At 34.9% G+C, this 14,366-nt stretch overlaps 1 protein-coding gene across 1 annotated transcript in view; it reads right to left on the bottom strand.

Annotated features, from left to right (window-relative positions):
• STAT4 (signal transducer and activator of transcription 4) overlaps positions 1-14,366 on the bottom strand; it is a 93,487-nt gene that overhangs the window by 30,041 nt on the left and 49,080 nt on the right. Inside the window, exons 4-7 of the mRNA XM_069469227.1 lie at positions 9,415-9,513; positions 7,465-7,557; positions 4,078-4,156; positions 681-766 (exon numbers count right to left, since the gene is read on the bottom strand). Of these exons, the coding sequence (XP_069325328.1) occupies positions 681-766; positions 4,078-4,156; positions 7,465-7,557; positions 9,415-9,513 (357 nt within the window). The remainder of the gene's footprint in view (positions 1-680; positions 767-4,077; positions 4,157-7,464; positions 7,558-9,414; positions 9,514-14,366) is intronic.

Below are 14,366 nucleotides of genomic sequence, written 5' to 3'. Positions count from 1 at the left end.
TGTGCTCACACCAATTCCTGCACACAAAATAGAGCTACACTTTTAAAAATGAACTATTGATTTATCAGTGACTGGTTAAATTTCAGTTGCATTTATTTTCAAGGAGAGGTAGAGAATTGAATTAGAGATGTTTCCCTCTTTAAAAATATTTCACTGAGCCAGAAAAACATTCTTCTCCTTGGGAGATTAGATTGAGTATGTTCAATTGCCAATGAACTATTCTGAAATCTAGGAAATTGCTTAACATAATGTCATTTCTCAAGGTAGAAACTTATTTGAAAAACTTGTTTTTCCAATAAAATTTTAGTAGTCATCAAGTAATACTTTAGTTATATACATGCAGTGGCACCTGTCTCAGCGTATTAAGTACAGCAACTAAAACAGCCATGTCTAAAATAGTGACAAACAAAAATTGGGTAAAATGTCCATCGTGAAATTAATATTACCTACAGCAAATGTATCACATAAGCAAGATAAATAGGTTTTAGAGGGGTCCAGCGCTGTAAACTCATGAAGGGAAGCATGCCAAAAAGTGTGGGACTGTTCCTAGAAACATGGCCGTTTATTCACTCAGTGTAAATGGAACTGATAAAATCTAAGAGCTTGATACCTTTCAGTAGCGCTGGGTTTAGGAAAGGGAGAAAAATGAGCAAAAGTCCAAATGAAAATTCTTCACAAACCTTTCTCTTGAAGTCGAGGCTATTAAGCATTTCTTGCAGCGTCAAAACTTCCTGATTCATCATTACACTATTCTTGTCACTCTGATCTGCAAAGGACAAGGAATCAGATTTACAGTCCTTTCCAAGTTAAACCTGTCTAGTCTTGAAAGTCAAATCGGCCTCAATCTGCCATCCTAAACCTGCCCTGGCCAGAAGGAGGGGCTTGTGTGGCAGGAGACTGAACGGGGCCATTGGAGTTGAGCTTGGAAGTTAAGTCCCTGCCTGCTCATTTTGCCGGGAAGAATTACGTCCAAACATGCCCAAAAGGACCTCTTTATCTTACAGACCTTCAGGGAAGACAATTCTTTGCTCAGTGTTCTTTTATTGGTGGTGGAGGGAGGAAACAGAGTTATTGTAATGGATTCCTTACTGGATAGCTCTACATAAATGATGAGCCTGGTTGTTTGGCATAAGTAAGAAAGGGAGGGGGCCTCCCTTTGTGCCCATGATTAAGTCATATTTGACTCTTCCTGTTGCCTTTACTCACCCCTCCCTGCTCTACTTTATACTCAGGAGTTAGAAGAAGCTTCCTGGTAGAGTTATAGTTTTATCTGCTTGGTCTCATGAACTAGTAAAGACTAAATGCTTTCCCCTTTTCTTTGCAAAATGGGCTAGCCTCAAAATGGGCTGGAAGTGGGAAGGAGTTGCAAATTAAGAAAAACATCTGACTGAAACAACAACAAAAAGATTTATCCTCTTAAATGGGAAAACATGCCATAAACAGCCATTATATTAATTTGAACATTAAACTTTATCGATATACATAGTGTTGGGGTTTAGAAAATGATACCCTGAAATAATGGAAATAATGAAGCATCCTCAAGGTCTCCCCTCTCAATCCTCTGTCACGCCAAAGGACAGGATGAAGCTGTTCTCTGACGTTCCCTCATCTACCTAGAAACAGGACCCCCAAAGAGGAACAGAACTGCTTTCAACCCCTTTCCTAAAAGTTCATTAACCAGAGAAGATTAAAACTCATATCACAGAGGAAGGGACTGAAAAGTAAACACCACACCTAGAGCCCAGACAAACTTTGTCCCAAGCCATTGTTTGTTCTCTGGTCGCATTCAGTTCCCAAAGAGAATTTACTTAACACAGTCTGAGCATTGGGTCCATTCTTTACCCTTAAAAATTGTTTACTCTTACACCTTCCATCTCCCTTTCCCTTATGCAGAAGGGCAAATAAGCATAGGCAGCCCATTGGGTTACTGGGTAATCATTTTCCTGCCTGCTATGCCTTTTTCTCCTATGGATCTGCCTTTTGTCAGTTCATTTGCAAGGAACATTGGCAAGGTGGGGGGAAGCTTTCCCTCTTTGCCCCTCTAATAGCAAGTGACTGTTTATATTAACCATTCATGTCCATTAAAAAATGAGGGCTGGGAATGGTGATCTGACTTGTGTAACTGTGAAAAAGAGAGTCAAGAATAACACTGTGGCAAATTTCCCTACAAAATAATGCTAATCTCCAGGAACTCATTCCTGGTGGTAATTACTCACTACCTCCTAGATCCCATACATAGCAAAATATTGCTTATGTAGCATTTTATCAACTGAAAACTTACTTAGCTAATACTTTCTGGTCTTCACCAGCAAGGATATTGTAACTTGTTTCCCTCATATCTTTCATTTCACTTATAACAGGGTGGGACAAACAAAATAAATATTTGTTGATTTAAGTGATAAAAATGATCCTTTTTATTCTTCATAATGAGCATAAAGTGAAAAATATTAATATTAAAGTGACTCAAATCATAATATATTAAGTTCAAAATAATTTTATTGTTAGTGTATTTTGTTGTTTTCTAATTCTTCAAATTGGTAGTTCACATATGCAACTTACGATGAGGCCAGCAGGGGTGGGGAACCTGCAGCCTCAAAACCACACATGTGGCCCTCCAGATCCCAAAGTATGGCCCCTCGACTGAATCCTTTCGCTGTGAAGTTTGGATTCAGTCAGTCCAAAGGCCACACTCAAGGATCCAGAAGGCCACATGTTGCCCAAAGGCCACAGATTCCCCACCCTAAATTAGGATCATGGACTCCTTTGAGAATCTGATGAAACAATATTTATGCCATTTCTTCCAAAGGCAAAAATTGTACATACACATAGTTGTGAACATTTTGAATAATAATGTTTCCTGGAAGTCAAGATATCCTAATAATGACAGAAGAACATGAAACACCTCGCTTTTCACTTATTAAACATGTGATCACAATCATTCATATTTCCTTCAAGATATATTTGATACTAACATTGTGTAATAATAAAGATGATTGTGTAAATGAAAGGTTTATTTCTAATTTATTTTTTAAATTATTTGAAATAGATTTAGAATTACAAAAATGTCGGAAAGTTAGTGCAGAGTTCCCATATATCCTTCCTCCAGCTTCCTCTATTCTTTTACATAAGCATAGTCCAATGATCAAAACCAGTATACTAGTATCAGCACAATCCTATCAACTAATCTAGACCTAATTAGAATTTACCAGTTGTTCCATTAATAGCAACACAGTTTAAACTATCAATCCGTTTTTACTTGTAAACTAAAGCCTCGTAGATATTTTCATTCTTTCCTTGCATTTCTTAAAAAATAGTTGTAAACAATATCAACATTTAACCACAGAAAATAGTCAAATAAGTTGTAATGTCCTTACATTTTGACATTTATACGATTATTGAGTTGTGTTTTTGGAGACTTATTTTTAAAAACTCTCCCCCATTGGAGATTTTTTGATCTGAGGAAATACTTAAAAATTTAAAATGCAGGGTACAACACTATATACAAAAGATCTCATTTTTTGAAAATAAGTAAATAGATAAATTATGCAAACATACAAAGAAAAGGCTGGAAGGAAATACATTTTGACAATGTTTATCTATAGATATATTTCATGTGATTTTAATTTTTTCAATGCTTTTGCCTATTTTCCAAATTTTCCTCTATGAAGCACATTTCTACTTTATAATTTTAGAAAATTATATTTTTAAAAAACTACCTAGGGATAATATTAGTAATTCTCTGATGATGTTAGGCAATTATTATTACTTTTGTTTTTGTGATAATGGTATTTTGATTCTGTACGTTTCTTTTGGTTTGGTTTTTTTTTTTGGAGATGCACGCTTAAATAGTGATTTCTCATGCAGTTTGTAATTTACTTTGACTTGGTTGGTAAAAAACACATATATTTATATGGAGAGGAAACAAAGAAGCAAAATAAAGAAATATTCGTTATATTTCCCTAGGCTTACCTAGGAATGTAAACCAAATTTATTTTTCAACTCTGTCAGTAAAGAAGAAACCCTAGTCATGCTGTCTTTATGTCCCTAGGTAGAATTATGTATAAAACAAAAACTTACCCATTGTCTGAATAGTTTTATACCTGTAGTCAAATTCATCTTGCAGGTCTTCTAAGTATTTGGTGTCTTGTTCTGTCATCTTTTCACAAAAGAAAACATACTTACTCTGCTGTCACAATTAAGTACGTCAATGAAACAACATTATAAGTATTTTCAAATACACTGGTTGGTGCTTCCAGTCTTGAATAGCATCCAGCATCCGAAGACTATAATGAGCCTACACATCCGAAGGGCTAATGCACGTGAAAGTTGAACAGTGCTGGAAGAACCAGGTTGCACTTACTCTTCCAACTATTCTCTCTTTCTGCTTGTTTGGAAATCTTTCAGCATCTTATCTCTTATTTCTCAATTAGTTCCAAATGATGCTTTTCACATAATCTTTTTTTTTTATTGGAGAATATGGATAGTTTTGTCCTTTTATAATTATTGAGTAGTTTTGCATAACTCTGTATTAATATATCAATGATCACTTTTTGCTTAAATCTCCATTCAAATATGCTATAGTTTATGACAATTCAGGTTAAATATTCTTTCCTTTCTACTACTTAAAATAGATCTATGTTTTATTTGCATCTCTTATTTGTTTCTATCTTTGAGATTTTTACTTTACTTTTCTCCAAACCTGGTGATGTTTTACTGCTCAGACATAACAGCTGTTAAATGTCAAGATCTGGGCCAAAGGCTTTTTATATATTATCTCATTTAGTCCTCACAACAATCATGAAGTGGGTTATCCTCACCTTTGCAGAGGACGAAGCAGAGGCTTACAGATGTGAAGCAATTTACTTGTCCAAGTTCACACAACTGCTTAGCAGGGAGTCTGGTGGGAAGTCTGGCAGTCTGACCCTGACCCCTACCCTAGTCAAACCCACTGCTTCCTAGATTTCAGATACTGCACTTCCCTTTCTTCTTAGAAAGTTTAACGTTCTACCTACTTATACCAAGAAGTCTTCCCTAACAAAATATACATCTTTCCCTGACAAATTGTCCTCCAGAAATTCTAAATTTTAATCAGCTAATTTATACTAAGAAAAGTATCCAATTTGGAGTATGAGAGTCTGAAATTGTCTCTCAACTCTGTGGCTTATTAGCTGTATGATCTTGGGCAAATGTCTTAGCGTTTCAGCTTCTTCTTAAAATGAGGTGAGGTGGGGAAAGAGGATGACAGTATCTACCTCATGGAGTTGTTATAAGGGTCACATGAGAAAAACTGCTTAAAACAGTGCCTGGTACCAAATACATACTTCCTAAGCATTAGCTATGATCACTCTTCTCATCCTAGTTTGTTATCTTGCTGTCTAAAATGACTTCTCTGTATCTGTAAACCTCAGGAAAGAAACATATATAATCCCCACCATAGTAATAGCAGCTACCAATTTTTTAGCAACCTGTGCTGTGCCTAAACCTTACACACATTATCTTTTCAGCAACCTGCAAAGTAAATTATTTTCATTTTTCATGTGAAGAAACTGAAGCTCAAAGTCATACAGTAATAAATACTTAAGCTAGAATTCAAGTTCAGTCTACTCTAGCTTCAAAGTCTTTACTCTTTCTGTTCACTACACCCCAATACCCCTTGTAGCATTTCACTTTTATGTTAAACTTCTGCAGAACAAAGACTTGTGGAAGGCTATGGGCTATTAATTAAAAGTCAGGGAACCCACATGCATGCGAAAATGTAACAAAATAAGATAGTTTTAAAGCAGAGATATACTGGGGTTCCATCTTTTGATCTCAAAATTAATTAAAAGCTAAAAGAAGGCAATATCTTACAGATTCCTTCTAATGAAAAGGATATTAAACCAATGTCATAACTCTAAAAAGTCAATGCTAGGGTAATTAAGAGGCTTTCGGACTGTCAGTAATTGTAAAATGTGAAAACACCCAGCATTAACCTTCAAAAGCTCTCTCGATGGTCTGAGGATCTTTACAGGCATGGCACATTCCAAAACATTCCACAGAGAAACTGAGGCTATGGCATAAGTAGGGGAAGTGCATTGGTTGAAAAGCACTGCTTTGTCTGAAAGTCAGGCCAGGCCTCCTGGGATTGGAGCCTGAGATAGGAATCAGGCCCATGGGATTTATTGCAGGAATATTCTCAGGAGAAAGGACATACAAGAGAGGGATAGAGAAGGGGACAGAGCTAAGCAAGCATGTGGTTTTTGCTGGGGTCTAACTTCAGTTTGATCCCATATGGAACCCAGGAACATGACCTGCACCATAGAGTTAACCCAATGTGAGGCAAGGGGTCTGGCCTTTTCTTCCCCAGCCCTTCTGTGTCACTGTGTCACTCGGTGATTGTCTGAAGGCAGCTGAGGGGTCCCTGTAGACACAGTTCTCTGGAGAAGACATTAGCAGCCAACACTCACAGCTGCTGGGGATCAGTGTGCAGGCGTGGTGAAGATCTGCTCCCGGCTCCAGAAGGTGGGCCTCTGCCCATCATACTTCGCAGGAGTTTAAAGGGAATTTGTGCTGGATGTAAAACCCACCTGTGTACTTGGTTAATGTGCTTAGTATTTTTATTATAATAAAATAACCATCTCCTGCTTTACACATTTGTAGAGTTAGTAGAGCCCTTGGTTTTAACATCATAATGTGCCACGGCATTTTGTCTCTGGTCCGTCTGAGAACCTATTCTTTCTTGCAACAGTGTAAGCAGAGGCTTTTGTATGCACGTTTTACTTGTTATGGAGGATCACGAAATCAGAAGTCTGAAAATAAATGCTCAGAAATATTGTTATTTAAACTCTGTTATTCAGACAATCCATGGGGAAGTTTACTTTTAAATATCTACAGTTTATTTAATTTTATGGAATTATTATTTTTGTAAAGAACAAGGAAATGAATGCTATGTAAGTTTTGGAAAGGAAATTAACATTCTGTTTTATATACTGACACGGTGGAAAGTTAGTATTACTTAAGACATCTTCTCTAGATCAATAAAATTGATCAATCTCTAGCCAGACTGATTAGGGAAAAAAGAAAAAAACAAAATTTACTAATATTAAATAAGAGATGTGATATCACTACAGGTTCTATAGATATTCAAAGGATAATAATGGCATATTATGAACAAGCTTATGCTAAATAAAGACAACTTAGATGAAATGAACACATTTCTTGAAAAACACAAATTACTAAAGCTCATTCAAGAAGAAAGAGATAAACTGAATAGTCCTGTATCAAAAAAGTTTAAATTGGAGTTAAAAAGCATCCCACAAAGAAATATTCTCTTATGTAAACAGAGTGTGTGAGAGATTTATCTTATGAACAAACTTTCCTATGATTTCTGCACCCACTAACTGTGGGCCCACAGGAAAGTGGTGCATAGCCAGATGTGTGGGGACAGTGGCTCCCCTTTCTAGGTATCTACATGTGATCACTCACCTGCACGCTGTTCTTAATGGCAGCCACTTTGTGCTCTACATTCCTCTGTCTCTCTGAAACTGAAGAACTTTGTAAGGATTTCTCCAGAGGTCCCTGGAAAAAGAATGTCATGAAATTTCACTGGTGTTGAAAAAACAGGTTCATGATGAATGTAATATATATTGTATATAATTTGAACTGAGGTTTGGATCAATGTGATATAGAATACTCCATAGCTATTAAAAATCATGCTGTAGAAAAAATATTTAATGACATAATATAAATAGTATTAAATTTTAAGGAATAGAACAGATTATAAAAACACCATATATAATATATACATGATTTCTATTGCTTGTACATATATATATATATAGTGTGTGTATATATTTGCAAATATATGAATATATGTATGGATATGTAAGTTCAAATACATCTGATTGGAAGAACACACACACCAAAATATCATCAGTGTTTTATCTCTGAATAGTGAAATTACAGCTAATTTTATGATTTAAAAATTTTGTTCCTAATTTTCTGTGACAGATCTATATTACTTTTGATATTCTACAAAACAATACATGTAATTTAAAAATTGGTATATTGAAAATACATTAAGCCTAAATTTTGAATTGGGGATGTTGAATCTGCTGGGATGAGATTTATTTTTACTCTTAGAACAAAGGTGTTTACTAAAGAAAATGTAAAAGTGTTAGCCTAGTTAAGCAGAAACGTAGCTTCTCCAAGCATATTTCTTGGTCACTCTAATAATCTGACCCCAAGTGTGTTCCTTAGATATAAAGTTCTATAAATATCTAGAGATGAGAGTTAAAAATGTAAGTAACCCTTCACCTTAAGTTGGGCAGAGAGCTATGGTTGGAAAAGTTGATAACTTGACTAAAATCCACCGCAAATCAGTGGGGGAGCCTCAAGTGAAACACATGTCCTCGACTCTTGATCAGGTGTTCTTCACCTACACCATGTTCTTTAAATTGGTAAAGCCTTTAGAAAATCCTCTCTCTCTCATTTCTGCCTTCATTATTTGTCTATCTACCTGAAAGTTTAAAAAACCAGTGCTTCCTCTGTGGTAGTATATGGTGCTCACAAATTATCTTCAGAGTGACTTTGATGAGCACACTCAAACAAATGTTTCAATTTGACTGATAGCTGACATTTGAAGGGAACAATACACACATAAATGACTAGAGATAAGAGGGGTATAAAAAAGGACAACTAAGAATATATGTGAGAATCTCATATATTTGTAATAGTACCTTACGTTTTACCCCAAAGGCACTGAATCAAACTATATGTACTTAAGGAACTTACCATATTTTTTAAACGAAACAAAAATACCATCCTTCTTTATCAAAAAAATAAAACTTCAAAACCTGACAATAACTAAACCTGAGAATTTTTAATAGTTGAAAGAAGATACTTTTGTTAGACCTTCAAAAATAAATATCATGGTATGATTTACTAAACTATGGAGGACGTCATTTGGAAAGTTGATTATTTACACACTCTTTCCTTTTTGTAAGGATTAACTGAAAAAGTATTCCTTAAGGATTTTGTTGATTATTCCTCTAGTTGTCCTTATGGGGACTCTGAATTCACTCAGCACCGTGGGATACAAATATAACCTAAAACATGTCAGGGCAAAGTACATTTAAACAATCAACAAGCAAGTATTTGCGGAGCTTCTGTAAGACAAAATTCCTGCTTGTGGACTGGTTTAGACTTGAGAGGTAGGAAGGAAGCTATGGAAAGATTTAGAACAAGCTCAGTCTGTGAGAGAAACAGACTGCTAGTTTTCTGATTGTGGAGATAATCCCAGGACCTTGATTGCCAGTGCCTGGAAGGATGGTGGCACTACTAACAGGTAGAAGAAGCTGGAAAAAGATAAAAATTTCTGTTTCAGAAAAATTGAGTTCAAGGTAATAACAAGATCACAAGTTCAGAAAATATTACCTGGACAGGCATGTTGGCTGCAGCCAGTATTCTCCTCTCCTCCCTTAAACAATTTGAAATAACCACAGCTACATGCATTGGATTTCCATGAAATTTTCCCTGAAAAAAGTGAGCAAAAATAATTAACATAAACACTTCAATACATATATCATAAGAAAAAAATCACTGCTTGAAAATCAATAATTATCTCCCAATAAATATGTGAAATTATTTGGGATTTGTCCCAACAATCTGTTCTATTATAAAGCTGTAGAAACTCTGACTGTGAACATAGATGCCTAAAGAGAGCATATTTCTCTTTTTGTCCTCAAAAATCACTTTAACAATTAAAAATGGTTCTTGACACCTCTTTAGGAAAGACCCTGAACACATACTCGGGAGGCTCAGTTTGGTTTAGGCTTAGGGCAGGTATTAAATATAAGAGTTACTTCCCTGTAAGTTATCTGGAAGCAGGTGGTCCCAGCTGTTCATTTGTTAACTCTGTGCATCATGGTATGCTTTGTCTTGGTCTCTATTTGGTGCTGTTCTTGTCAACTAGCTCATAACTGTATTAGTATACTGGAGTGCAACTACACCACACATTTCACCAATAATATTTTTATGACATCTAAGCATAAACATCTTTTTTTAACCAAGGTGAATGGTGCAGATACTGTACACTGGCAGCCTGTGGGCCTAATTCAGCCACCAGGCATGCTGTGTATATTAAAATCCTGGAATCCCGAGAGTGGAATGTGACTCCCCAGGGTTGCCATCGTGCACACCAGTGAGTGCCCCAAGCACCCATTTACCTTACCTGCAAGGCCTCTGTGGGTGTCTGAGTTTTCTAACCTTGATTAGAGGACTAATTTGAATACTACCATCATTTTAGTTTAATAGCGGTAAATTTCTTTGTTACTGGATTTTTTTCCCAAGGCAGGATTAATAGGAAGCACAGTAGACAAATGCACTTATTCAGTTTCCTTCTGCCCTCCTCTTTCAAGGTGGTCCTAATATCCATGAAATGGACAAAAGGTCAAGAGCAGAAAAAATAAATAATCCTCAAAATGAAAAATTAACTACTAATCAAAAGTAGAAATGAATGGTAAGCCAAACGGTCTTTCTAGGGAAAAAACGAGGTTATGGGTTGTAAACATTTTTATGGCTTTGGCTGCTGCCCCAATTTTATCAGCTGATGCACCTTAATTAACACTGCTATTTGTAAAACCAGGGTGAACACCAACTATCTGGATTCCTGCTCTTACATATTCTACAGTCTTCAAAACTTTCTCCCCCTTTAAATCAGAAATTTCCAAAAGAAAAAACAAAAATGAATTAACTGAAACTTAAAAGGTAAAAAAAAGATGAAAATTATCCTATTACTAAGCAGGGATATCAAATTTCTGATTTCTGCATGTGGACAATCTCAGAGTCTATCAAGTTAGAACTTTCTCCTACTGTTAATTTTCCCATCTATTGATTTTTTTAAAACTTGCATTTCACTCCCAAGGAAAAGTTTTATTTCCTCATTTTGCATTCAATTTATTTAAAAATTGTTCCATTGTTAAAAATAAAGGGCTCCTTCTATGGATAATTTGGAAGCTCTGTTATTAATGTAAACTTGAAAACTTTTCCCATCCAAGATCAAGAGTTCCTCTAAGAACCCAAGAATTATCATTATTTTCTTTGTTTTTCTCACTGTTACTGGAGTATTTGCATGCTGATCATTCAGATACTACCTTGCAACATTTCTCAGTTCCGTTGTATACTTTTTCATTTTCCTTTTTTGCCTGAACTTTCTTTTACCTTCCTTTTCAGATTCAGTTTCCCCCATATCTTGTAAGTTTAAATTACTCATTTTTTCTCCTTTCTTAAGAGCCAGGAATCACCACTGTTTTCACCTAGGATATCTTTTCACTTTGCTTTTGCATTTTTCCTAACTTAATTGCTCACTTAAACAGATGAGACAAAAACATATTACGGAAAATTTATCACTATCGATGCAATACCCAATGAGTACTTTCATTTTTCTAAGTATCAAAGATGTACTCATGTTCACCTCACAGTAGTTTCCAAGTATATGAACCTCAAAACAACAGCAACAAAACAAACTCCTAAGTGTGTGTTGGTGGAAGGTAGGAAAGAAGACAGTGCCAGAGAAAGAGAAACTGCCCATTTTCTATTGTGTATCAGTCTCTCTCATGCATATGTATTGCAAATACTTTTTCCCTCTGGCTTGTTCTTTTCCTCTGTCTTCTAGTGTCAATAAGCAGAAGTTATTAATTTTAATAAAGTGATTTATTAGTTTTTTCCTTTATAGTTATTCTTTTTATGACTTGACCAAGAAATCTTTCCCTAAGCTGCAGTCATAGAGATTTTTTTCCTATATTATCTTTTTAGTCTTTGTGATTTTGCCATTAATTGTAATTTACTTGGAGCTTGTTACTAATAGGAGATTCCTTTCACTTTTTTCCATATGGATACCCAGTTCCAACAGCAGTTACCGAACATTCCGTTCTTTCACCACCACTCTGCTGGGCCAATGTGTCATAAATCAAGTGTCCATATGTGGGTGGTCTTGTTTCTAGATTTCATTCCATTTTATGGGTCTATCTCTGCTTTATCAACAGATTATCTTTATTACTAGAGCTTTGTAATAAGTCTTGAAGTCAAGTAGAATAGGTTTCCTTTGCATTTCCCTATAAATTTTAGAATCAGCTTGTCAAGTCTCACACACACACACACACACACACACACACACATTCTGGTTGAGAATTTGAATGGCACTAAATCTTTTAGATAAATATACGGAAATTTTCCATCTTTATAATTGTGTTCTAATCCATTTATTTAGGTCTTCTTTAATGTCTATTTAAATTATAATATTCCATATAGGGATCTTATATATCTCTTGTTAGGCTTATTTCTATGCAGTTTGTATTTTTTAATACTAGAACAAATGTCTTTCTTTCCTAATTGTTTTTTGCTAGTATATAGAAATATAATTGATTTTTGTATTTTGATTTTGAATCCAGCAACCTTGTTAAACCTTATTGATCCTAATAGTGTATCTGTAATATCTCTTATCAATTCCAAAATTTTATCTGTAGATTCATTTGGATTTTGTGCACACACAAATCACATCTTGTGCAAATACTAATAGAATTTTTCTCCTTTTCAGTTATCTAATTTCCATCAGGATTTTACCTTTGTCCTAAGACCTTAGCCATTTAGAAATGTATTGGTTAATTCTCAACTATAGGAATTTTCTATTTATCTTTTATTTATTTTTACTGATTTCTAGGATAATTTAGTGATCACTTTAAATTTGTTTAGACTTATTCTGTGTCTAGCATATGAATATTTTGTAAATGTTTCATGTGAGCTTGTAAAGAATGTATATTCTGCAGTTGTTGGCTGCAAATGTTTTATACAGGTTCATTATACCGAGGTTGTTAATTGTTTTATTCAAATTTCTGTATCTTTGCTGATTTTTTTGCCTGACCCATGTTATCAGTTATCAAAAGAGGTATGTTAAAATCTACTTTGTGAATTTTTCTCCTTGTGGGTTTGCCATACACATCTAGACTTGTTATATTTACTGGTGAGTAAAATCTTTCATTACTACAACCTGACCTTTATCTCTGGTAATGCTTTTTGCCTTTAAATAAAAATATAACTATACTATAGTTCTTTTCATCACTTAGATTCTTATTGAAAGAACTCTTGATTTATTTCAACATAAATATATTTAATCATTTATCAGTATTGTGCATATATAAAAGGGAAAATGTACATGAAATAAATTGGCTAATGTCTTCCTAAAATTCTGTACTTATTTGAATTAAATTTTTCTGAATCTCTTTTAAACTCAAATTCATTGGCATACATATTTTTCCATAAAATAATTTCCTTTGGGACATCAAGAATGTCAGCGGTCCCTCATTTCTTTACAGTGTGCACAACTATTATCTTCATTCTGTAAGTTTTGATGCTGTCACTTTCCTGATCTCACCAGAATTTCTCAGTACATGGTTTTGATGCAAGAACCAGAACTCACACTCCTTCTGCAAATGGTCATTAAATGGTTTGTTGACTGAAACATTAAGAGATTGTAATGGTCCGGTTATACTGTCATGATTAACAACCACATCACTACACTTATAGGTGAGATTATTATTTAACTCTTCAGATAGATGTCCATGAAATCTTCCAGAATGAGAGTATATGGTAGATTCCCCAGATGTCTATTCCAGAAGACTTCTAATCAGTTTTTCCTCAGCTCAGCCACCATCCGTCTACTCCTCTGGGTCACTCCCAATAGTACCTTTGAAGAAATTCTTATTCTGAGATACTGTTTTACAGTTTAAAATTAAATATGGTGGCAACTTCAGCAATCAGCAGCTAGACATAAGATCACAGTGATACGCTGCTTTTTATAACCCGAATTCATAATCCTGATCTCCTTAAAGATCCCTTTGCATTGACAGTGTAATTTTAAGCCTTGCCAAAGAAAACCAGTTCCCCACCCTCTAGCATTACTTCTTTGATTAAACACATATTAATGTTTTCATTTTTCCTTGATGACATGCTGGAAGTGTTTTCTGTTCAGTCAGCAGGATGTTTCTGAAAAACTGATGTTGTACATCTTAATGACAATACTATGCAATGCACGATTCGTTTACTCCAGGCTCTTACTGTGCTGAGATTTCTTTAATATATTATGAGGGATCTGGCAATTTTTCTTGCCACTGTTGCTTTGTGTATGATAGACAATCAACTTTGCATGCATTTCAGTAATAAAATATAATACAACTTCATCTACTTGTGAGTGTCTTCCTTTCTTACATTTGGTAAAGCACTTTATTGTTGCTTTCCAAGAAAATTTGAAATTTAGGATAATCCATCCAGGGACAAATATTGGCTTAACAAATATAAAATTTGTACCCTGCTAATTTGTTCCCATCCCACTC

Source organism: Eulemur rufifrons, chromosome 1, assembly GCF_041146395.1.
Source record: "Eulemur rufifrons isolate Redbay chromosome 1, OSU_ERuf_1, whole genome shotgun sequence".
In the NCBI taxonomy this organism is placed as follows: Eukaryota; Metazoa; Chordata; class Mammalia; order Primates; family Lemuridae; genus Eulemur; species Eulemur rufifrons.
This window is presented reverse-complemented; position numbering and strand designations above follow the sequence as displayed.